Below are 26316 nucleotides of genomic sequence, written 5' to 3'. Positions count from 1 at the left end.
CTCCATCCTGACAAACAGGGACTGACGAACTCCAGCAGCTTTTCTCCACAGCATAAAGCCAGACAGTCCTTATGTCCAGGGCCCACAGGCCTGTGCCCTAGGGCGTCCCCAGACAAAGGTGGCACACCGTTTCCTATAGTGTTAGGCACTCCCTACTGCCTAAACTGCCTACGGGTTCCCACGTACCTGCGACCTTGACTTCAAGTCAGGACACCCAAAGCACGGAGCCTTCTAGCCCAGGCTGGGCTCCCTTCACTAGCCTGGGGCTCCTGAGAACTGGCCACCAGCTCTGGGCACTCATGGGCAATAGGGCGACACACGGGACAGCCACACAAGCCCACTGCAGAGTGGCCTCCTAGCGCGCTCACTTCAACCTGGGTTTATGCGACTCAAGGCCAGTCTTTTCAGGAAATACAAGTGTAAACAGGTCTGGCACTAGAAAATAAGTAGGTCTACCTGCTTTACCTCATCCTCAGGGGACCCAGCACACCTGCCACACAGAGCCATAGCCTCCCCAATCCCTTGGACATGCTAGGTGGTACCTTGGGGGTCATTTAACACCGGGCCATCTTAATTTAAGCTCACGAGACCTTGGGAAAATAGGCTGAAGTCACTGCTTCCGTTTCCTAGATGAAGAAAGAAATTCCAAGAACCTGCCCCTAGAGGCAAAGGGCCTGACATGCTGTGGCCTGGTCCCAGTCTGCACTCTTCCTACTGGCCCACCTTGACCAGCTCTGAGGCCTCTATGGGGGACCACGTGCCTCTGCCCCTGGGGGCTGGTGCAAGGGAGGGCGTGTGCTCATGACACAGCTGTCGTCAGTCTGTCCAGACACCAGGGTGAGCCAGCCGTCAGAGATGACTCTGAAAAGGCCGTCTGTGCCTGTCCTCCCATCCACCCCTGGTGCTGACACCCAATGCTGCAGATCTTCCTTCTAACACTCTCTCTGGGATACCAGGGCTCCCCACCTCTGTCCCTCCCCAAGCTCGTGGGGAAGAAGCCTTAAGTCACTCACTGCCAGGCCTCATGGGGTCCGCGGCGCCTTCACACAACCAACCTCAGGAACGTATCTCCAGCAGCACACTCTCAGATAGTCGGAAGCCAGGAGGGGCGGCTGGCCTCCCACCCAGAGCCTGGGCCTCAGCTCAGGAAAATGACAGGCAACTGGGTGGGAACGGGGCCAGCTGAAACCGGTCTGTTTCCTCTGAGTGTGGCCCTCACAGCCGCAAGTGTGGCCAGCGGCTGGACTCCTCCTGGTGTGGGCTCCTCTCCAAGGGACAAGCAAAAGAAGCAGGAGCTGGCAGACTGTTTTGTGGACCTGCGCCTCCCTGGAGAGTCGATGTTTATCAAACCTCTGAAAACGCTTGGAGAGGGGACAAGAATGGGCCACTGGGAAGTGCAAACAGCACCAACGTGGGACTTTCCTAGAAACTCTGCTCAGTGCTGCTGCGTGGGTTTGTGGGGCTGTCTCTAGTCCTTCTGGATTGGCTGAGCCCTCCACAGCAAATCGGGGCGAGCCAGGTCACCGTCTGTGTGAGTGTCCTGGAGCAGCCGAGTGGCTTCCACAGCTTGGGATTCTCCCACAGCTCGGGCGGCGGAAGTCCAGGGTCCTGGTATTGGCAGGGCTGGTTCCTTCTGCGGCCTACGAGGGAGCATCCATCCGTTCCTACTCTCCTGCTCTGCCAGCCTCTAGCAGCCCCCAGCATGCTCGACTCATACATGTATCACTCTGACCCATCAGCTTCACACAGCCTTCTCCTGCGCCTCACGTCATCTGCCCTCTGTGTGTGCCTGTGTCCAAATTTCCCCTTTTATCAGAATACCAGTCATCAGATTGGGGCCACCCTAAAGACCTCATCTTGACTACACCTGCAAAGACCCTATTTCCAAATAAGGCCACAACCATAGGTGCCAGAATTAAGACTCAACGTCTTTTTGGGATACATGCTTCAACCCCGAACGCTGTCTGTCAGTTCATTGACAGCTGAGTAGAAAAGAATGAGGCATGAGCTCCAGCTTGCTGCCACCTGGAAAGGTAAACGCCCTGAACACAAGGGACGGCAACTGGTACCGTGTTTCCCCGAAAATAAGCCCCAGTTAAGATCGTCAGCCAGACAGACGCATTTAGTACGTGATGACGATGTTCCAGAAGAAGATGACATGACTGTATTTGAATAAAGGTAGATTGTTGTACATGAGAAAAATAAGACATCCCCTGAAAATATGTCCTAATGTGTCTTTTGAAGTAAAAATTAATATGAGACCCTGTCTTTTTTGGGGGAAACACGGTAGTTATAATCTCATTATGGTTGTGCTCAGTTGCCTCGTGGATTTCTGGAGGGTGCTAGAGCCACAGCCTGGTGCCAAAGTGGCTGAGGGCCCCTTGAGAGTCTGACTCACTGCCCTGACCCAGCCCAGGGACAGAGCCAGCTGGGCTCCTACAAAGGTGTCCCGCTGAATGTGGTGGCCATCGTGCCAGGCCAGAGAAGGCGCCGTTGGACCTATTAGGACCCACTTCTGGCTCCTCTGGGGTGTGCCCTGAAGGAACTCCAGATCCTGCTGTCAGCGGCTTCTGGAGAGCCCGCCCTAGGCGTGGCTGTCTGTCACAGGAGCCCTGGAACCCAGGAGGCGCATCCTGGGGTCCTGGGCATGTTCCACTGGCAGGGCTCGCGTCCTTGGCTGGAAGCTGCTGTGGAGGTTAGCGCCAGCTGAGATGCCTCTCCTGCTAGCCTCGAGGACAGGCTTCGCCTTGCTGCTCTCTGTGCCCTGGGGGCTGGGCAAGCGAGAGAAGCACAACACACTGACCGAGTAAAGGTGAGACCACATGTACCGAGGTTCAGCCCTCCAGTACGGACTGACTGACAAGACAGGGATGGCCTAGAGAGAGAGAGAGAGAGACAGAAGCACCCAACACGTGACCCTTCAAGTCTCCTACAACCAGCTCCACGGTGCGGACAGAGAAGAGTGCAGAGAGGACACAGTGGACTGAAGAGCTGGGAACCAAGCTGTGGACCCAATAGACCCCTCTCCTCAAGGCTCACCCGCTGATGCTCAATCTCAGTATCACATGGGGAAAGCTCCTGTGATCTCACACATGTACACATATGTATTGCATATATGCATTACAGAACAGAGGTGTGCACACATGCACATACATGTGCACACACACTGACACGCCTGTGTACACACTGCATCCCTGGCCAGTCCCTGCTCAGTTCTCACCTTTCCTGGCCCAGCCCCCAGGACCCTCTGCAGCATCCAACATCACTCTTTCTGGCATGCCCTAAGATGTCTAGGCCTCTACTGCCTGTCTCATAAGGTGTGTGTGGAGGGACGATATCCCCTCTCAGTACCCCCATATCACACAGGATGTGACCACTGAACCCCAGTTCATGAACCAGTATCACCTCTAACAATCAGGCCCCAAAATGGAATGAGCAGCTGGAAGTGGTAGTGAGCTCCCCTTCACGGGGGGTGACCAAGCATATGCTGGCCACCAATCTGACCAGATGGTGTGGTCAGATACATAGAAAATACACATGAAAAGAAAATATCAATGTAAGTGGGACTATAACAGCTGACTGTGGCTCCTGGGGCTACCCTGCTTCCTGACTTGGACACTGCTGGTTGGTCTGATGATCAGCTGATGGAGACATATGGGTGGCTCTTGGAAGCTGTCATCCCCTGGGTCCTAGGTGCCCAAGGAAGACTGCTATGGTTTCTGCAGGAAATGTGGATCTCGGTTCCCTGCAAGTCCTGCTCTGGGTGAGAGACAGGGCTGGTGGGAAGTAAGGGGAGGGCATAAGGCTTCACCGCCAGGCACTGTGGTAATACTGAGGACAGAAGGACACAGAGCAGAACAGATGGGGACAACTATACCCCTCTCTCTGGGCTGCTCAGGTAGGGACAGGCAGACACTGAGGTTTTCCTCTGTGGGTCCCACTTGGGTCAAGCCCTGACACAACCCTATGAGTCACAGCTGAAAGTGAGTCTGTACTACCCCAGAAATACCAGGGAACTGCAAACTTTCCTTCCGGTCGTTTGTTATGGCAACCCTAGGAAAGGGAAAAACTGCCCCTACCCACCAGCACTCTAAGGACCCTCCAATCCCTGGGACACTTCCAGGATGAAATCAGCAGCTTCTCCACAGGAGTGCTCCAGCTTCCCTAAATAACAGAGTGTCTCTCTGGGGATTAAGCAGGTCATCTTGGCCAGCGGCCACACAATGGGTGGCTGGGTAAGGAAGGACAGTGTGGGTAGAGGGTTGGCCCAGGTATCTACAAGTGTTATCTATGTCTGAGAGGGGGAGAGAGAAGGAAGAGAGGGTATAAATAGAAACCTTTCCAGGCCCAGGAACAGGTGAACAAGCAGAAGGCAGCCACATGTCCTCTGAAAGCCACACGCGTGGCAGAGTGGTGCCAGGCCATGGCCCACAGGACAGATTCTCCCCTTCTCCAATCTATGCACTTCCTCTGTCCTTCCATGCACCCAGTCTGTTGCTTGATGCGGGTGCGTGGAAGGACAGAGGAAGTGGGCCTGATTGTTAGAGGTGATACTGGTTCATAAACTGGGGTTCAGTGGTCACATCCTGTGTGACATGGGGGTACTGAGAGGGGATATCGTCCTTCCACATATAGCTTATAAGACAGGCAGTAGAGGCCTAGATACCTTAGGGCATGCCAGAATCAAGCAACAGACTGGGTGCACAGACCTTGGGTAAGGCTGGAACTGCGGGCCTGGGTCCCAATTCCATCACTTCTCAGGCTCTCGGAGCCTCAGTTTTCTCATCTGCAAAACTGTGGGAACATAAGTCATTGTGTGACACGGCCCTCCTTCCCACTGTCTCTGCGAGGGTTCTTCTACAGACTCACCACCATCCCCACCATGCCCCCCAAGCCCACAGCTGGCAAAGAGCACCAGGCTGTGTGCAGCGTCTGTGCCTCAAAAGGCTCTGCAGGGAAGGCAGGCCTGCTGCACAGCCATGGAAACACCCTGCGGCTCTCAGGAGGCCAGAGACTGCCCCCTCTGACCCCTGAACTCATGAAAAGTCCACATCAAAAGGGACCAGACACCCAGACCTGACTCACCCAGCTCTCTGCGACACTGAAAATTCCAAAGGACACTGCAGGAGGGACATGGCTGCCCAGCGTCACAGACAAGCTGTTGTAGAGTGCACACGCTTTGCCCTCTGGGGAAACTTCACTTAACCCCTCAAAATTCCAGGCTGTGTCCTTTCTCCCACCAAATGAGCTTTCTGGGTGCCTGGGGCCAGTTGCTAACGTACTGTCTCCACAGGGAAGGGGTCCACCGGGAAAGGGCCACTCCTACCGTTGCGGGTTTGCGCAGAAGGTGGGGCGGTTGTAACGGGAGGGAGCAAGGGTTCTCGCAGCCTGGGTTCCACACACGCTCCCACGCCGGCCGCCCGTGTGCACTGAAGCCGGCTGGATTTCAATCCAGCCCTGACCTCTGCCCTTTAGTCGGTGGCGAGTGGGTCTGCCAGGCCCCAGGGGGTCGGCGTGACTCGCGGCGCGCGCCAGGGAAGTCCCGTGGGCAGAACACTGCAGCCACGCGCTACCGCCCCCACGCCGCGCACCTGTCCTGGGCGTGGCCCCTGAGCCCCATCCCGCGGTTCCGCCCCGCCCCGGCCGCGCAGCTTGCTGGTTGGCCCAGGCGGTGCGCTATGCTAATAAGCCTGACCCAGCCGGCACCTGCCGCCGCGCTGCTCGCCCGCGCCGGTGGACTTGCAAGTGGAGCCCGCGCCCGCGAGGAGCCATGCCGCGCTCTTTCTTGGTGAAAACGCACTCCAGCCACAGGGTCCCCAACTACGGGCAGCTGGAGACGCAGAGAGGTAGGGGCTGCCGGAGTCCTTAGCCCTCGCCCAGGGCTCGGGCTCCCGCGGGGCAGGAGGGGAAGCGGGGGTGGGGGGGTGGGGGGGGTGGCACCTATCCTAGGTGGGAGGAGAGGAGTTAGCTTGCCTGCTCGCTAGGGCCGAGGCCCCAGGGCTGTAGGTAGGTAGGTGGCCCGAGTCAGGCGGAGCGGGTGGGGATTCTCTCCCCACTTAGAGAAGTTTCTAGTCACTCTCTGGGCTCTCCCCCTATGACCTGGCGCGCCCATCCCAGCTTAAGGAACCCGGAGCCATCTTCCTGGGGCAGGAGGTTTGGGGAAGGGTCCGAGGGATGGTGGGGGGAGAGACCGAGGGCCACCTGGGGCTGCCGTACAAGGGCTCCTACGGAGCATCCTGGCTTGGGTGGTGACCACAGGGGACGCGGAGAGTGACCATGGGCTTTATGGTGCGCGGGCCCCTCCAGCGTCTCCTCATCCCTTCTAAGGGTCTCCCTCCTTCCGACCTCCCCTCACCCCAGGGGAGGTTGCCCAGGGCAGGCTGGGCTAAGGGGCTGCAATCCTCACCCTAGGGGCTCTGTGGGGAGACGGAAGTCCAGGACCCAGCCCAGTCCGCTCATTCTCATTCTCTGCTAGGCACGGGGACATGAGCAGGTCCCAGGGCAAAGGACTCTAGAATGGTCAGAGCTGTCTGAGATAGCTCGGCAGCTTCTTGGGGCGAAGACAGCCTGGGGGACTGCTCTGTGATTCAGAGGAGGACAGAGAAAGAAGCGACACTGCGGAGGCCAGGGCCCCCAGCCGGGCCCCCTCGGAGCCTTTGGCGCTCTCAGAACCCAGCATGGGGAGGGAGTCGCTGACCGGTACCGAGAACTGGCTGCCACCAGGGGGCGCCTTCCAGGACCGGGACCCTCACCTCTGCGTCCTGAAATCAAGAGGCACCAGCAGCAATTTTATTAATATAAAATAGAACAGAAACCATCAGAGAGCAGTGCTCCTAGTCAAAGAAACACCTGTTTCAGATATGTATGATGGAAAATTGAATTTACATGGGTCATAGTTTTAAAAGTTTAAAAACCATTGTGTAGCGTCCAGTCCTACGGGGTGCCCTACTTCACCATTTGTGCAAATTCAGGCAGCTGTGCAAGGCCCAGCCATGGACTGTTGGAGATCAGCCTAACCGTCCGTCAGCGCTCTCTGCTACCTACCCCCTCTCTTTTCTCCCCCAACCAGAGCCAGAGGTTTATTTCAACACATAAAGAATAAGAAATGGGTTGTGGGCTGTTTGGAGATGTGGGCTTTGGGGAGATGCAGGATTTAACTCTCACCTGATAACCTGTTTATTTTTGGGTCCTGCCATTCTCATCCGGGTCGAGCATGGGGCTTGCTGGCTCACAAATACTGGAGCAACAGGCTGAGAGCAGCTCCATCCAGGAGGCAGCCCCTCTGGACCCGGGAACATTGGCTGGAGGCTGTGTGCACCGTGTCATGATGGTGAGGGGTGACCGAGAGGTGACTGGAGGCTAATTAGTTACTTCACATGTGGCGGCCCACTGCCAGGTGCTCTGAATTAACCCTGTGAGAGAGAGCCTGGAGGATGCACTGTGAGCTGGTCCCGAGGTGCGACAGGGGCCCAGAGAGAAGGCCCGCCCTGCCTGGCAGTGAGGGTGCCTTCATGAGGAGACTTCAGGAGGGCTGTTTTGGGATCCTGTAAGATATTCCTCTTTCTTTGTTGTTAAAAAGGAACTGAGATTCCTCCTCTAGATCCCGTGGTGTCCTAGCCAATGCCTCCATCTTTCAGGCCTTTCCCTTCATGCCAAGCTGCTGATTGCCTAGAACATGGGCTTGAGATTGGACACAAGATACAGGTTTGAGAACAAAATGTGTTGGGACTCAGTCTTCACCTTTCCGTTCTCTCTCCCTCTGCCCTTCTAGAAATCAATGGCGCCTGCTCTGCCTGCGGGGGGCTGGTGGTGCCCCTCCACCTCCCAGACAAGGCGGCCCCTCCGACACCTGGTGACCCTGCCCAGCCCTGGGACCACACCTCCATCATCACCTGCATCTCCCTGCCCCTCCCACGTAACGAGGAAGCTCGGGGGGCCGCTCAGCCAGACCCCCTGGAAGTCAGCCGGGTGGACCCTTGGGCTGGCCGGGGCCCCAGTGTACCCCTCAAAGACAGCCTGAACCACCTCAACCTGCCCCCACTGCTGGTTCTGCCCACGCGGTGGCCCCCGATCCTGGGCCCACATGGAGACCAGGCTCCAGACAGACTGCTGGGGGCTGAGCAGGCCCTCTGCCCCCCAGGGGGCTTCCAGTGCCTCCACTGCCATAAGCCCTACCACACGCTGGCCGGGCTGGCCAGGCACCGGCAGCTGCACTGCCACCTGCAGGCTCAGCGCTGCTTCACCTGCAAGTACTGCGACAAAGAGTATGCCAGCTTGGGCGCCCTCAAAATGCATATCCGCACGCACACACTGCCCTGCATTTGTGCCATCTGCGGCAAGGCCTTCTCCAGGCCCTGGCTGCTCCAGGGTCACATCCGGACCCACACAGGTAGGACATCGTTGGCTCCACAAGAGAGATTGGGGGTGGGACCTGGGGGTTAGAAAGAGGGGAGGGGTGATTTTATGAACAAGAGAATGGACATTCACACAGCGTCTGCTTTCCAGTGGATCCATGTCTTGGGGCTGCAGCATAAAGTCCCACAATCTGGGAGGCTCACAACATCACAAATGTCCTCTTACGCTGTCTGGAGGCCGGAAGCCTAGAATGCAGGTGTCCCAGGGCTGCCTCCCTCCAAAGGTTCTAGAGAAGAATCCTTCCTGCCTTTTCCAGCTCCTGGGGGTTCCAGGCATTCTTTGGCTTGTGGCCTCGTCACTCCAAACTCTGCTTCCATCTTCACGGGGCCACCCCTCCCTGTGTGTCTGTGTCCAGATTTCCCTCTTGTTATAAGGACACCGATCATATTGAATCAGGACCCACAAACTGCAGCATGACCCTATTTTAACCTGAAGACATCTGCAAAGCCCCTATTTCCAAATAAGGTCACATCCACAGGTACTGGGGTTTAGGACTAGGATGTCACTCTTTTGGGGGGACACAATTGAACTCATAACACCTGGCAAAATGCAGGGTGCACAGGGTTTCAGCAGGATCTGACTTCTCACATTGCATGGCCTTCCAGAACTCTGGAGCAGCGAGAGAGGGGAGCAAGAAAGGCTCGGCCGGGGGGTGAGAACCATAGGGGTCACAGCCTATCTGAAGGGTAGAAACAACAGCTGGGACATCACTCAGGATTTGGCGACCTGGAGCAATCCTATCTGGGGGAGAGGGTGGCCAGCAGCCCACAGGAAACAAAGGAGAGAAGAGCAGCTGTGGAGAGGAGACAAAGACAGAAACAGAGGAAGGAGAGGGATGTGGGCATGGAGCTGAAGGAGGCCTAAGAACTTCAGCCTTTCCATTCTGTCGATTACAAAATAGTGCCCCGGAAGAGCAGAAGGGGCCTGCCCTGCCCAAGGGCAACCGGTGGCTGAACAGGACCTCAGCTCAGGGCTTTGCTCGGAGCCCGGGACTTTCTCAAGCCCATGGTCCAGAGTGGGAGACAAGAACAGAGAGACAGAGCTCCTGGAGTAAGACTTGGGTCCCGATTATAGGCCCACAGTTGGAATACACACTTTCTATAACTGGAGCCTCTGTAATCCTAAGTCATGGCTCAGTGACTAGAATCTTCTGAGTCACACCTGGGTGGAGACTGGAAAGAAGGGTTTTGCTGGAAAGGAGCCTTTTTCCAGGCTGGAAATCCCATCTGGTTTTCCTTGCCCTTTCGCTGAGGATGTCACTCCATCAGAGACTCAGTGCTCTTGGCCTGGGAGCCAGGGCGTGGGAGGCCCCTGAGGAGGCTGCCAGGCTGGGTGTGCCCACGTGTCAGGCAGCGGGGACTGCAGGCTGGTGCCTCTCAGGACTCTGTAGGGCTAGAGGACTGGACGCCACGCTACACGGGTAGAGGAGAACAGGTGACTTTCAGTGACCTTTCCTTTTATACTTGTCAGAGTTGTCCTTGGGGCCAAGGTCCCAAGAGAAAGACTTTGTCCAAATCTCTGGTCATCTGATTGGAGGTGACCTGGAGGCTACAAGGAGGTTAGCCATTCCTAAATGCCCGCCTTCTATGCAGGACGAGGGCTCACTCCTGCCAGCTTGCCTTCATGGTAGACTCTGTGGGAGCCTGGCCACTCTCCACCACTGGCCTTCAGTGGGCAGGGACAAGCTGCCCGAAGGTGCCCGTGCTTCTCACGTCCAGATCTGGGTGGCAAAGGGCCCCAGGAGAGCTCTGGCAGAAACAGAGAAAGCTCTAGCAGCTGTGGGGGTAGGTGTAGCAAAGAGCTATGCTACACCTTTGCTCTTAGGAAGGGTTAGTGTATTATTCCACCCTGGCCCCAAGCGGCCCCAGTGGGTGCTCCTGTGGCCTCTCAGCCTCAGCGTCTCCTCCTAGCGTAGGGGCTAAATCCCCATCACTTACATCTGAGGGAGGGGGTGACAAAGATAAGTGCATTCGAATTGGGTGAGCATTTGGAGGGGGGAAGGATGGGTTATTCATTCATAAACAGGGACACATGAACCCTGGGGCCACTGTCCCAGGATGCCCCAGGCAGTCACTCACCTGGCCCTCCCCTCTTCCTCCCCCAGGGGAGAAGCCCTATGCCTGCTCTCACTGCAGCAGGGCCTTCGCCGACCGCTCCAATCTCCGGGCCCACCTGCAGACACACTCTGACACCAAGAAATACCAGTGCAAGCGCTGCGCCAAGACCTTCTCCCGCATGTCACTCTTGGCACGGCACGAGGAATCTGGCTGCTGCTGCCCTGGCCCCTGAGAGGCATGGGTTTGGTGCAGGTAGGAGGGCCAGGACCTCACCCTGAGAGTCCATGGCTAGCACCCCTCTTGGCAGGCCTGTGCTGCCTCGTGCCCAGAGGAGCCAGCCATCCTGGGAGGGCAGGAGCCCAGCTGCCCACTCTCAGGCGCGTTCTCCGGCCCACTGCAGCCTGCTTCCACTCAGAACCACAGCAGCCCAGCAGGCCGATAGAGTGAGCAGGGGCTCGTGCACATCTCGCGCTCCACTCTGCCCACTTAGAAGGCACTTCTCTCCCAGGGACAACTTGCATCGAAACGAGAACCACCATTTTATTTTCAGGTTCTATTTCTCCAAGATTTAAAGACTGTTGGGAGACTGTCGCCAGCGTAGACAATTCCTGCCATTAAATTGACGAGCGGGGCTGCCTTTGGATCTCTGCAACTCCACAGGAACAGTCTGACGTGTGCTCAGAGCATTGTACAATCTAGCCCTCGTGGGCAGAGCTACCTCAAGGCTCACCTCCACCTGCCTTTGCTTTGGGATGTGGGCCACGCTGCCTCATGTTACACACACCCTCCCTACCTCACTAGGCTGTCCCTGAGATGGAGCAGCACTGGGGGGACCCACAGCGAGGCCCCCATCCACAATTGTGAGGCAATAAAGAGTCCATGCATTGAGGCCTGTTATGTACTCGGGGGGTCTGCGTCTTCCCAGCCCCGTGTCTACAGAGGAGGCCAAGCTCTGGGAAATTCTCCAGAAGCAACAGGATTCCTGGATAACTGGGCCCTTCTGGGGCCAGAGGAGGGCGAGACGGGTCAGGGCATCGAGCTGCGACGTTGTGATGGGATGGGGAGCAAGGCTGCGGGAGGCAGGATCCAGGTGAGCAAGGGTGCCTTCTGGAAGAAAAGAGACGGGAGATGGGAACACATTAAACATCATGGAAGAAGGACTGAAGGACATGAACTCATGCTGGGGGTGAGTGAGGGCTTGCAAGAGAAGAAGTATAAGGACACCAAGGCCAGGAGAAAAGGCCATGGGTGGGCTACAAGTGCTGCATGGCAGGGTGTTCATTCTCCCCAAGGCCTAAGAAAAGAGGATCAGTCCGGTATCTGCACACCTCTCCACTGAGACCACAGGATGTGTCTTCATTGCACCATCTCGCCGAGGGGCTGCGTCTCCACACCTGCCCACAGTACTGTCACCTTTTGTCGGCACACCCTCTCCTGAGGCCGTGGGCATCTATGAACGGAGCGAGTGACCCTGCCTGCATACACACGCCTTCCCAAACCAACTCAGATGCGAACACCTAAGAGCCCCCTGCCCCAGTGTCCTGCACCCACTGCCAGCATAATGGCATCATTTCTTTCTCATAGGTGGCCTCCTCTCACCTCTAGGTCACCCATTAGGCTGGTTCCACTTCTTACCAGTGTGTCTTAACTCTCCAGTGGGACCCTGGAGAGAGGGTAGCATCCAGGCCAAAGGAGGCCTGGGTCTAGCAGAGACGGAGTCCTTGATGTTGGGTGGGGACACCTGCTGCTCTCTGCAAGAGGGATGGCCTGCTGTCAGCAGCTCCACTTCTGGCTCTGGCCAGGGGACAGAGTTAGGCCCCCTGAACCTGGCCCTGGAATGGAGCCACACAGCAAGAGGCCGCCCTCTCTCAGGCCTGAGCCATCAGACCCGCGGAGCCGCCTCTGCATGTGACAACATTCAGGAGCATTCACTGGGACCACACCAAGTGCCAGGTACCTCTCTCTGCAGCTGCGTGCTGCTGCTGTCCCAGTCCTGGCCGTCCCCACTGTAGATTCCACCTGATGCTCATCGGGATGAAGGACTCTGGGTGGCTGGCTTGATGATGGCGGTCGGGAGGGCCTTAGGGGCATCCCAGAGGAGACTTGACCTTGGTCTTGGGCTTCTCTGGACCAAGGTGACCTCAGTGAAACAGACCACCCAGGAGAGCCCCTGCCCAGCCTACACAAGACCATTTCAGCCCGTGGAATGAAGACACTTCTGAAGCTGGGAATGTGCCATTTATCTTAAGTACCAGTCTGCCGTGGCTGCTGTAACAAAGTCTCACACACTGGGCAGCTCCAACAGCAGAAATGTATTCTCCCACAGTCCCAGAGGCCAGAAGTCCGGGACCAAGGTGCTGGCAGGGCTGGTTCCTTCTGGGGCTGTGAGGGAGAGTCTGCCCAGGCCTCTCTCCCCGCTCCTGCTGGTTTGCTGGCAGCCTTTGGTGCTCCTTGGCTTGTAGAAGGATCATCCCATCTCAGCCTCCATCTTCCCATGGCGTCCTTGCTGTGGGCGTCTGTCCGTGTCCAAATTGCCCCCTTTCTTAAGGAAACATCTTATATTGGGTTAGGACCCACCCTAAGGATCTCCTGTGACATCTGCGATGACCCTATTTCCAAATAAGGCCACATTCTCAGGTACTGGGGGTTATGACTTCATATACATTGGAGGGACACCATTCACCACCCCCAACGTCTGATGAGAACACATAGTTTTGCCACGTGTGTCCCTGTGCTTGGGGCTTAAGGAAGGAGAGCCGGATCCTCTTCTCCCCCAGTCCACAAAGGATGGAGGGGGACAGTGGATTCTAACTGACAGTTACTAGAAACACCTCCAAAGGTCTGAGTGCCCCTGCCCAGCACCCAGCCCCTCTCTAGTGTCTGTGTCTGCCCCTCTCCTCCTCTCCATTGTCCTACCAGGGAACCCTGCAGGGGTGAGAATACGCCTGTGACCTAACAGGATGATCTAACCCCCCCCACACACTGTCTCCCGAGGTGCTTGGCCCCTCTGCCAAGTGGGGTCAAGCTGTCTGGGGGTGGGTGCCTCTCCCCAATCCTGGCAAAGATGAAAGCTCCAGCCAGGGTTTGTTCTGTGCCCAGCCAGTTCACAGGCCTTTTTTTTTTTTTTTTTTTTTTTAGCATCCAGATGCCTGAAGGAAGCTATATTGTAAATTGTGTTCTATTTCTGGGCCCCAATATCTAAATGAGGCGATGCACCTGTTGGGTATGAAGGAAGGGAATTTCACAGGCCTAAAATAAAGTCGAGTGTTTGCCCTTCTGTGCCGGCCCATGGAAAATGCTCTTATATTTATATCTGGGCTGGCACAGGGCAGGGGTAGTGAAGGGTCGGTTGGCAGAGGGGTGAGGAAAGGCCCAGGCACCTGCCAGGAAACCGACACAGAATGAATGGGGGACATCCCACTCGGAGCCTGTCGGCCACAGTCAGACTGTGAGGCTGCCATGTCCCCCGTGGGTCACACCACCCACCACACACTCGGAGCTGACAGCTTCCCACCCCGTCTTGCCTTTCCGTGTTACTTAGCCTGACCATCAGGATCAATCCAGGGTGCCCATTTAACATTTGGGATTCTGAAGCCCTCTCCCCACACCTACAGAATGAGAATCAGAAAGGGGTGTAAGGCTCGTTCGCATTCATTCCTGGGTGACGTTGACATGGCCAGTTCTTGGGGTCTGCTGTTTGGTCCCTCCACCTACAAGCCCACTTTCTCCTACCCAAATCTTGACTCAGCACATTGCCACTCTTCTCCCTAAAGAAGGCCTTTCGATTGACCGACTCCAGGCGTGTTGTCAGAACCTCTCTTCAAGGTGGGAGCGGTGGTGGGGGAGAGACAAGAGCCCAGGACCTATGGAGTTGGAAGCAGGTGTTTTCGCTTCAGTCCGAGTTAAGTCTGGGTGAAAGCAGGAGCCTAAGAAATCAAGAGGATTCCAGACAAGAGAAAAACCATGTAATGGGCTCTCCAAAGTTGGGGACAACAGTTTCACAGCCTGAAAAGTGCTCCTAGGATGGCACGTGATAGGCAGGCAGGGTCAGCACCAGAGTGCACAGGAAAGAAAACGGGGCACGACAGGCCTCCACTCTTTTCTGACTCAGACTCAAGTGCCTGGCCTCCATGAGTTCAATCCCTGGAAACAGGTGTGAGAGGGACATCCAGTTTCTCAGTGGCTGGGTCCCTTCCCACACCCCATTGAAAGAAACCTCTCTCTTGAAACGGCAGACCTATTAAGGTGATGCTTTCTCTTCCAGAGCCCAAACGGCTCTATAAATAACGTTTTGGCCCCAAATATTCTGGGGGTTCTCTGGGAATTTGAAAATAGCCCACTTGTTACTATCTATATTCAGAGAACCCACTCCTGGCCTCCACTTGGTGGCTAAGTATAGCTCCCTGGCAAAGTTCAGTGGAACAAAAGTTTCCAGGCCTTCATCACCTTGTGGATGGCAGAACATTCCAGGGAGAGCACCTCGGCTGCCAAGACTCAGCGGACTCAGAGAGAGGCTGGAGGTGGCGCAGGGCGTGGGCAGCACCCTCCCCTTGAGCTGGGGAGTCTGCTGGGCTCTATGGGCAAACAAGGGTGTGCTTGCCAGATCCAGAAGGGAGGCACTCTGATTCCAGTGTTGTGCTTCTGCTGGGGTTGAGCCAATTCCATTACGAAGCTTTGGTTTCTGTGTCTGTGAAAAAGGAATCGTGCTGACCTCTATTTCAGAATTCAGGAGAATGCCAAGTAAACATAATCGTAAAAATAAGGCACTTAGGATACCGAAAATAAAATATAATTGCTAACTTTGGACAAACCCGCAACCTTAACTCCTCTTAGACTCTCTGTCCATTTCTTGATCACCAAGTTCTGGCTAGTTCTTCTCCCAGCTGCCCAGGCCCAACCCATAAGCTGCCTGAGAGCTACCCTGGCACCTGTCCAGGGCACCTGTAGGTGCCAGCAGAGCACTGGGTAGAGCTGAAGTAAACAGAGGGTGCGAAGGGAGGGAGGGGCGACGAGCAGCGATTCAGACTAGAGTCCCTCCTGTCAAGTGAGCACGAACCATCTTTGGATATCCTGAAATTAGAGGCCACCTTCCCACCATGTCAGTCAATGCTGCCCCTCCCCCTTGAATCCCCTCAGGTGACTTTTACAGCCTGCTCTCCCCCAGGTTGACCCCAGGTTGACCCAGGAGCACCCATCGCCTCCTCTTCCCCACACCTCTATCCCTCAGAACATCTTCTGTTTTCTCTCCTTGGTTCTCCCTGTAAGGATCGAATGCAACTGGTCCTTAATCACTTCAGTTTTGCTTATCTAACTCAAAACACCAGCCTCCACTCCCTTCCCCAGGAAACACGCCTTTATGGGTAACTCAGATGAGTTATACAAGTGACACCTTTATGGATCATGCTTTAGACGAGAGGCATGAAGGTGGTAATGGGATCACAGGGGACGACTCTTCCCTGATATCTGCGTATTTACCTTTTGAAATGCAACTGTTGGGCCAGCCCGGTGGCTCAGGTGGTTGGAGCACCGTGCTCCTAATGCTGAAGGCCGCAGGTTCGATTCCCACATGGGCCAGTGAGCTGCACTATCTACAGCTAAGATTGTGAACAACAGCTCTCCCTGGAGCTGGGCTGCTGTGACAAGTCGGAGGTTGGCGTGAGCTGCCGTGTGCTGCCGTGGGCTACTGGGTGCCACCATGAGTGGCCGATAACCAGCGTGAGCAGCCGGCAGCTGGCGAGAGCTGCTGTGAGCGGCCAACCGATGACCAGCAACCGACTGCCTCAGTTGGGGGGAGTGCAAGGCCCATGATACCAGCATGGGCCAGGAGCTGTGCCCTACACAACTAGGCTGAGAAACAACAGCTTGAACCAGAGTGGGGGGGAGGCGAAAGAAGGGGGAGCAGAAATAAATGCAACTGTTATGAATTGGCCAAAAATAGAGGCTGAGATTGCACCCACCAAAGGCAGAAGTAGGGAGAGGAGCCCAGCTGCTATCTATGAAGGCAGACACTGCGGAGATTCACAAAAATGCAAAAATGGCCATTGAACTCACTACCATGTTTCCCCGAAAATAAGACCTAGCCAGACAATCAATCAGCTCTAATACATCTTTTGGAGCAAAAATTAATATAAAACCCGGTATTTTGTGTTATGTTATATTATTATATTATGTTATGTTATATTATATTATAATTATACCTGGTAATAAGACCAGGTCTTATATTAAATTTTGCTCCAAAGGAGCTGATTGTCCAGCTAGGTCTTATTTTCAGGGAAACACAGTAAAACTTTGTTTCAGAAAATAGTTATTTTTCATAAAAATGTTGTGATGGGTTCATTAATGATGGCTTTGAATAAATTTAGCAAATCTTTTAAAAAATGTATCAATTTTAATTTCCAATATGGGTAAATATTAAATAGATGTACCCCACATAAATAATAGCTCTTGGGGTCCTCAGTAATTTTGAAGAGTGTGAAAGGGGTTGAGACAAAGCTTGATAACCAGTGTTCCACGTGTGATTGTCATGTGTAAACATGAGCCCATTGGTGCCAAAGAAACAGCAGTCCGCCCAGCGCCAGAAGATAAGCTTGCACCGGCCTCAGCGAGATGGTTCTGCTGTTTCATGGGTGACTTTAGGGATGATGAGAGGTGATCCTATGTGTGTTTTTGGCTTTGTCCATTGACTCTGGAAATGAATCCCTGAGGCCATGTGACGTCATCACATGTGCGAAGATCGACCCACTGCACCAGCAGAAGAATGGCCTGATCCTCACTGCTAGGGAGCCCCCACATTCCTGACCCCCCACATCTAGTCACTTCACCTCCGAAGCCTTTCAGACCAGCCTCTTCATCTCGATCCTCATGGTCATCACCCTAGTTCATAGTCTTGCGATTTCCCAGCCCGACAACTGTGGAATCCGTCTAGCCCTCCATTTCCGTCTCTGAGTCACCCTTCACCCTGCATCCCCAGTGCAGCTCCACAACCACCGCCAAGCCTCTGTTCCAACCTCAGACTTGTCTGTCGCCGCAGTCTCAAGTTCAAGACCATAGTCCTTGGCATCAAGCACAAGGCCACCTTCTCCCATTAACCGCCCCCCCCCCGTGTTTCATAGCAACCTCTGTTATCCCGCGTGCCTAACCTGCATCTGATCTAGGAGACACACTCGACAAGCATCAAGGGAATGAGGGATAATAAACAGGGAACGGGGCAAGGCTCAGTCCGTTTTTTTCCCCCTTTTAATCTATTTCTGGGGCTAATCTCATAATCGTGGCTTTTTCCTATCCTTGGAAAGGAATCCGCTCTCTTTAGCACAAATGTAATGGCCACCACTAGTCCCAGGAGGCAGGGCAAGCAGCCTCCTGTTACCCAGACCCTGTGAACCAAGCCCTGGGGTTGCTGTATCCAGGCAGGCTGTGGGGCAGGACAACAACGTGTGCGTGCATTTGAAGGCGGGTGAGCTGGGTGCACGTCCCCTTGATGAAGGAAATACTTTCCATGGCGAGTGGCTCAGGTAGAGAGGTGCCAAGGCAAGTGCGGAGTGTTGATGCCAGTCAGCTGGCCCCAGCTGGCAACGTTTCCCCACCACGTGTGTACAGTCAGTGATGGCATGTTTGGAGTCCTTGTTTTGGAAAACTGGAAGCTGTAGAAGCCATCTGAGTTACTCACTGGTTTAACCAAATGAACATTCTGTTTCTTCGGAATAGGCGACCATCTCGTCCCACATAGCTTCCTTTGGGACCAATAATCATCAGCCCTCGCTGTTGGTTGACACGGGCGTGACACTGATGTGAACCCTAAGGCTTTATTCTCTGTGAGGTAGGAACCATCTTCTCCTTCTTCTATAAGTGAGGAAACTGAGGTATGGAGAGGTTAAGCAGCTTGTCATTCACACAACAGGTCAGTGGCGGAGCTGGGATTTAAACGTAAACATGAGAGGCTGTCACCTTGGCTGCTCAGTAAGAAATTCTGAGCTATCCTTCCATTTGGAAATCAGAACTAGGGTGCCATATCAGGATGACAGACACTTTTTTAAACTGGGGCCAGGGCGTGAGGTGAGATGCTCAGAGGGCAGCCAGGAGTACGTGCAGGCAGGGGCGCGGCCTGGACCTGGAAGAGTATTTTGGAGCTCTGGAACTCAAGGGTGGGAAGCAGGTTCTCTTTCAACCTCTGGTTAGGGGAAGGGAAGGTGTGATAAACAGAAGGAAAGCGAGGCCGGAGGGAAGTAAAAGGAATAAGGAAATGCTCAAAATCTTACAGAGCGGATCAGGGTTTGAGAAACAAGACAGAAACAGCAAAGAAGGAGAAAAGAGGGAGGTCAAAGGGCCGCGGCAGAGCAATGGCTCCAAAGGTGAATTTGCAAAGGATTTCTCCTGAGCCAGGTGTGATGCCTCCCCGCCCCCCACCTCTCCCCCGAAACCCCCCCCACACACACCAACAGCCCAGCTTGGAGCCTAAATAACAGGTAACTGGCCCAGTACAACACCTGGCACACAATAGATGCTCAAGAAATGCTCAACCCTCTACATTCTATGACTCACTGTTCTGGTCTTTCTGGTTTACAGAACGGCAACCGTTTCTGTTGGAACCACAAACCTTTCAAGGAAAGATCAGCCGCTGGATGTTGGCAGCAGCTGGAAGGCACCTCTGATAATCCGCCAAAATATCCGCCAGAGCACTGAGGCTAAGGGGCCACTGTTAGGCAGGTACAGCTACCACAGAGGGTCCCTGTCACCACCTGTATGAAGCGTGCACCAATACGCCTGCTCTGTGCCTTTATTCCTAAGCATTTGGGGAATATGTATTATAACCTCTATACCCTTTGCCAGGGCCGCCATGACGAAGCACCCCATTCACTCATTCCTCACTGTTGTGGAGGCTGGAAGTCCTAGATCAAAGTGTCAGCAGGGCTGATTTCTCCTGAGACGTCTCTTCTTGCCTTGCAGATGCTATCCTCAACCTGTGTTATGAGGTCATCCCTGTGTGTGGGGGTGTGTGTCCTGTTTGCTTCTTTTCCCCAGTCATGGTGCATTGGGACCCACCTTACTGCCTCATTTTTAACTTAATTACCCCTTGAAAGACCCTATCTCCAAATACAGTCACATTCTGAGGTCCTGGGGGTTAAGACTTCAACACAGGAATTTTCAGAGGATAGAATTCAGCCCACAAGAGCTTCCTGTCAGACCATTTAATCTTAAAAAATTAATTGTTTACACTGCTGTGGCCTGGCAGAGCCTGCTGTGCCCCTAGGCCAGTTCCCCGGAAGCAGTCTTTAGCCCTCTGAGGGTGGCACTGTTCTAGCCTCAGCTCTGGGGTGGACGCATAGGAGTGGGAGGGGAATTGACCTGCCCAGGGTCTCCCAGCTACAGTGCTGGGACTTGGACTGGAACCCAGTGGTCTTGAACAGATTTGGGGTCCTTCTCATGCCTCTTTCCTGCTAGAGACAGTTCTTGCAGAGGAAAGGAGGGACACTGATCTGATGGGTTCTCTGAATTCCCCACCTTTACAACAGCCAGGTGCTTGCCTTCTCTGGAGCTGATTTAGAAGCCTCTCATCTGGCCCTCCCTCCTCTTCCCCAGCAGTGCCTCCAGGGGGACAGCTTTCCAGGTGGTGAGGGCCACCACCCCAGCCTTCTGGCTGTCCCTTCGGTCACACAAGTTCCCTGGCACCTCTGACTAGGGCATCAATTCCTCACTCTGCACTGATCACATGTGCCCAAGACTAATTCCTAAGTATAAATAAATAAAATTAAAATTATTTAATTTTAAAATCTAGAATTAAAATCTAGAAATAAAGTCTTCTCTTTTACTGTTCTCTCTCTCTGCTAATGGAAAATAAAAAAAAGGGAGCCAATGGCCGTTTGTTGAGTCCTTGCTCCCGGTCAGAAGTGTCACCTCCTAACAGGCTCCCAAAAAGAAGGATTCAGTAGGAAATGGGAGTGCTCAGAGGACAGCGACCTGTGAGAGGCCCAGGGGCCAATGGCACTGCAGGGGCTCACTCTGGCTTCCCTTCCTCCAAAGAGGCAGACCTGGCAGCTATGAATGGAATGTAGAAATGGAATGAAGGAGTACCTGGAGTACTGAAAAATGTCAGTAATTTCAAAAGGGAGGAGTAGGAACCATGCAAACAGACAAGGTTAGGCCTCAGGTCAAGGTACTGGCAGAAACAATTTCTTCCGAGTCTCTTCCTCAGTGACAGGTCACGCAGAGGCCCTGCCATGCTCGGGTGAACGCTCTGCTACTGTCATCTTGAAATTCTTCATACATTTTGAACAAAGGGCCCACATTTTCAATGTGCACTGGGCCCTGCAAATGATTCCCCTGGTTCTGCACTTGAGGATGGATTAATGAAGACATAAAGAATCAAATGACAGCAGAGGAGGGGAGACTCACTGCTCAGTGTTTCATCAGCGACACATTCCTCCGTCTTCCAAACTCAGCTTCATGTCTACACTTGTGTAACTTACTTTTGTGCTGCCTTTATGGTCATCTGATCTTTGTTCCAAAATACCATTTTCAATGTGTTTATGCCGGGTTCAGTGAGTACATTTTGCTTCCAAAATTGAAGGGCAAATATTTTTAAATAAGCACTGAGCAAAGACAAGGCCTCTGGCTTGACCTGATGAGCATGTTAGATACCCTCAGAACCCATTCAAGGCAGTAAAGCTACAGCCAGCCATTCACCAGATTCCCTCCCTTCTCTGAGCTCTCAATTCATAACCATCCGCCGGGTAACTCAGATGTAAAGTCTCAGCTTAATGACACAGCCTTACTGTGGTATAACCGGCATACGAACAAGTGCACACGTTATGTGTACAATTTAATGAGCTCTGACGTCTGTACACATCTGTGAGACCATCAGCCCACTCAATATAACAGACATATCCACCCCAGTAAGTTTCCTCCTGCCTCTTATAATTCATCTATCCCCTCGCCCCCGCTTCAGCCCCACTGCAGGCAACCACTGCTCCATTTTCTGCCACTATAGGTTAGGGCATTTTCTAGCATTTTTATGTGTGGAATCCTTCAGTCTCTCCCCCAGGTCCTCCCCCAGGTCCTCACCATTATCTCGTTTTCTTCCCATCACACTTCTGAGGACTCAGACTCCTTTTTTTTTTTTTTTTTAAGATTTTATTGGAGAAGGGGAACAGGGCTTTATTGGGGAACAGTGTGTACTTCCAGGACATTTTTCCAAGTCAAGTTGTTGTCCTTTCAGTCTTAGTTGTGGAAGGCGCAGCTCAGCTCCAGGTCCAGTTGCCATTGCTAGTTAGTTGCAGGGGGCGCAGCCCACCATCCCTTGTGGGAGTCGAACCGGCAACCTTGTGGTTGAGAGCCCACTGGCCCATGTGGGAATTGAACCGGCAGCCTTCGGAGTTAGCAGCACGGAGCTCCAACCGCCTGAGCCCCCGGACCAGCCCCTCAGGCTCCTTTTATCTTCTAGTGTAGACTGGCATAGTCTGTGCCGTCACAGACCACCGCAAATCCACGTCACAACAGATATGTCACAGACCATCACAGTAGGGGTCTTCCTGACTAAAGACAGTCCTTGCTCCAGCTCATCCCGGTGACCAATTCTCTGTGCTCCTAGGATAGTTGGTCATGTCGTTCTCCGGACGGAAGCCAGACCCGTCTCCACGTCTGTGGGTCCTCAGCATGTATAGCATCGTCTGGCGACTCTCTGCCGTCCCCTGTGGCCTCTCGCGCCACTGTCTCCACTGTGTGTTGTTCACTTTTTAGGAGTGGTCTCATCTCCACAACTGGGTCGTCCACCTTCTCCCCTGATACTGTGCCCTGCTGGAGGGTCACCCCAGTAGAGGTTTGTGAATGCGCGCCGAGGAGCGTGCACACCTTCAGCACAGTTGAGGAGACTCAGAAGGCTTTAGAACCTGTTTGTGATTACTAGAAAGTTACGCAGCTCTTCCCTGAAGGAGGGAATGGGAGGATACTTTTGAAAGCCTGAAAATATGAAGGTCAGGGGGTGACTTCACACTCGTCCTCACGTGAAGTGTAAAGGGAGGTCCATTTCACTACCGGTCTGAGACACATGCTCTCTTTAAACACTTATTTTTCCATTTATCCCACTAACCGCCTCCCCCTCCTACCCCCATTCCCACCTTTCCCAGGACACCAGCAGATACTTTGCTGATGAAAGCACTTGGCCTCAGCCAAGTAGGCCATGGACCCCCATGACATTGAATTCATCCTGTGAAGAAGAGATTAGTGATCTTTAGATAGAATAGTGTGTGAGAATAGCTGGATTCAGAACATGTGTAGTGCTGTGCAGGGTCAAGACTACAGAGAAAGCAGGGCCCACCACCCAACCTGCATCCCTGCAGACAGACGCCTGGAAGGCCATTTGCACCTGCAACCTTGGAGAACTGGTCTGAGTTCTCTCAGTGAGGGGTGGCGACTGGGGGCTCATCTTTTTGATGCTTCAAATGACCGCGTGACCTGTATTCTTTTATGTGCACCAAACATTTCTTAATGAACAGGAAAATTTTTACAAAGAAACAGTAGCTCTAGGGGAAGAAAAAGATATCAAAAAGAAATAAAGGGGAGGGAGTGTGCCCCTGCAGAAGTTACAAAGCAGTGGTCCAGGAAGAGGAGCTCACTCTCTCATTTCGCCACACTGGTGCTCCTGAAGATGGCCAAGAAGCCAGCAAATGCTTGTCCCAGATCTCTCCTCCCTGCCAGTCCCCAGCCAGCCCTCAGCTCTGAGCCACTCCACCCTGATCCATCTTCTCTACATGGGAATGACCTGCGAGTTTGGGCAGGTTTCCGGGTAAAGAACACCAAGCAAGGATTGAAAGCTGACCAGTGAAGATGATTTGGGATCGTTGTATTTGAGACAGGGGTCAGCAAACCATGGCCCAAGGCCAAAGCCAATTTCCACCTGTTTTTGTACAGCCCAAGAACTAAGACCGGTTGTCTCGAAGAAAATCAAAAGACGTAGCAGCATTATTCGCAACGGTAAAAAGGTGGAAACAGCCCAAGTGTTCATTGAGGGATGAATGGATAACCAAAATGTGGTCTAATCCAGTCAATGTAATATTAGTCAGCCATAAAAAGAAATTCCGACACATGCTACAACATGGATGAAGCTTGAGGATATTATACTAGGTAAAATAACTCAGTCACAAAAAAGCAAATATTATATAATTATATTTACATGAGGTCCCCAGAACAGTTGAATTTGTGGAGACAGAAAGGAGAGTGGGTGCCAGAGGGTGGGGGATAGGGAATGGGGAGTTAGTGTTTAATGGGAACAGAGTTTCAGTATAAGACAATGAGAAAGTTCTAGGGGCTAGATGGTGGTGACGGTTGCACAATACTGTGAATTTACCTGATGCCACTGAACTGAACACTTAAAAATGGTTAAAATGGAAATTTTGTTATGTATATTTTATCACCATGAAAAATACCAAAAAAAAAAAAAAATCAAGAGGAAGATTTCGTGACCTGAAAATTACATGAAATTCACATTCTAGTGTCCATGAATAAAGATGTGATCATTTTCTCATTTTGTATGGCTGCTTTGGATCTGCCAGAGCAAAGATGAGTGGCTAAGGCCAAGTCTGTGCGGCCCACAAAACCAATACTTACTATCTGGCCCTTTACAGAAAAGTTTGTGACGCCTGCCTTCTTTTCAAGTCACCTTCTGTCTTTTTAGTCCCTGATGCCCAGGCTGAGCAAAGTGGCCAGAGAGGGACTGCTCAGGCAGCCAAAGGCACCCAGGATCACGGTGCAGGATGCCGGGGAGCACTGCTCTCGGGCCCCCTCTGCTGGCCATCCAGACAGCTCCCAGGTAGGAGGAAGGGGGGCAGCTGTGTGACAGCACTCAGGCCCCTGGACGAACTTCCTGGGTCCCAGGCAGGGCTCTAATCCCGTTTCTGCTTTATTGTCCATCCTTGCTCATCACACTGTGTACATGAACTTAGGAAGCACCGAGAAGCATGGCAGACACATGACCAATGTTTACTAAATGAGCAGGAAGCGTCCCTCATAGTCTCTGTAACTCCAAGGCACAAAGGCTCAAGGAAAAAGTCAGAAGGGACCCTCGGCCCCTTGGCCCCCATCACATACATGGTGCTTGGTAATGGCCCATGAGGACACCCACTATTTTATCTCTGCCTTGGCAGCTTGGTTTCATCTCTCATCCCAACACAGATGGGCCAGGTAGCAGCTTTGATGAAGCTTCTTTTTTATTCTGTGTTTGTGTCAGGAGCCCTGCACTTGGCAATTTACAACTCTGTAGGGAGCATTACTTCCATTTTACGTATGAGGAGACTGAGGTGCACTACAGTTAAGAAACTTATTTACACACGAGGTCTGCCTGACTCTAGAGCCCACGTGCTCTCTGTCATCTATCTTTACTACTCAGGCTGTGGCCCTCAGACCAGCAGCTTCTGCCATTGGCATCTCCTGGGTGCTTGCTAGAAACACAGACTCTCAGGTCCCAACCCAGACCTCCTGAATCAGAACCTGCATTTCCACAAGCTCCCTAGATGATTTGGATGCACATTAACATTCGAGAAACACCACCCTACATGTTCTCTCATCAACATTGGGAGACTACCTTAAATAAAAGGAAATCTGGGAATGCAAATCAAAACCACAATGAGATACCACTGCACACCCATTAGGATGGCTATTATAAAAAAAAAAAAAGAAGAAGAAGAAGAAGAAAACAAGTGTGTTGGCAAGCACGTGGAGAATCAGAACCTTCCGGCATTGCTAGTAGGAATGTAAAATGGTACAGCTGCTGTGGAAATCACTATGGCAGTTCCACAAAAAATTAAAAATAGAATTACCATATGACCTAGCAATTTCAATTTTATTGGGTATAATAGGCAAAAGACATGAAAACAGGGACATGAACAGATATTTGCACACCCATGTTCACAGCAGCATTACTCACAGTAGCCAAACGATGGCACCAGTCTGTATCGACGGATAAGTGGGTAAGCACAATGGGGTCTATACATACTATAGAATATTATTAAGCCTTAAAAAGGAAGGAAATACTGATACACGTTACAAGATGGATGAACCTTGAGGACATTATGCTCAGTGAAATAAGCCAGCCACAAAAGGACAAATGCTGTATGATTCCACTTATATGAGGTCCCTAGAGGTGTCAAATTCATAGACAGAAAATACAATGATGGTTGTCAGTGGCTAAGGGTGGGGGATAGGGAGTTGTTTAATGGGGACAGGCTGTCAGTTGGGGAAGATGAAAAATTCTGTGGATGGATAGGGGTGATGGTTGCACAATGTGAATGTACTTAACACCTCTGAACTATCCACTTAGAAATAATTAAGATGGTAAATTTTGTTGTGTATATTTTACGACAATTTTTAAAAATGCTTTAAAACAAAACAAGGAAATCTGAGGAGGATTGTGGGGGATGCTTCAGGCTCACAGCAGCAGAGTACCCTAGTACCCTATTATTCTTTCTTGCTCCTTAGCCTTAAATTTCAAGCTTTACTGTGTATTCCCTGCACCTACCAACATCCCTTTTGAAACACTTCATAATGGAACAAATCAGAACAATGTGTGGGTGTGAATTTTAAAGTTCCCATCCTCTGGTTTATCATGACCCAAAAGGCATTAACCTGCAACCTGTTTGACAAAAATCTGAAAATGCGAAACAAGTATTTCACATTTACCAAAGAGGCCCTACGATGAGTTTATTTCATACACATGTGTAGGCTCACAATTCAGGAGGACCTGGGCTGAAGGTGTTAGCATGGGATCTATGTCTAGCTCTCTTTCAGGGGGGTTGTCCATTCAAGGTTCTCCACGAAATAAGGGAGCCCTGGCCTATATGCACACTGTTAGGCATTT

General features: G+C 52.7%; 1 protein-coding gene across 1 annotated transcript; it reads left to right on the top strand.

Moving 5' to 3' along the window:
* Positions 1-5678: 5678 nt before the first annotated feature.
* Positions 5679-11361, top strand: SNAI3 (snail family transcriptional repressor 3; the record flags this gene model as incomplete). The annotated part of the gene is given in 4 exon segments (XM_081031435.1): positions 5679-5730; positions 5733-5846; positions 7772-8389; positions 10520-11361. Coding segments are annotated over 4 exon segments (969 nt in total). The 3' UTR covers positions 10705-11361.
* Between the last annotated feature and the right edge of the window lie 14955 nt (positions 11362-26316).

This window comes from Rhinolophus hipposideros, assembly GCF_964194185.1.
Source record: "Rhinolophus hipposideros genome assembly, chromosome: 21".
NCBI lineage: Eukaryota > Metazoa > Chordata > Mammalia > Chiroptera > Rhinolophidae > Rhinolophus > Rhinolophus hipposideros.
Note: the sequence above shows the minus strand (reverse complement) of the source record. Positions and strands in the feature narration are given on the sequence as shown.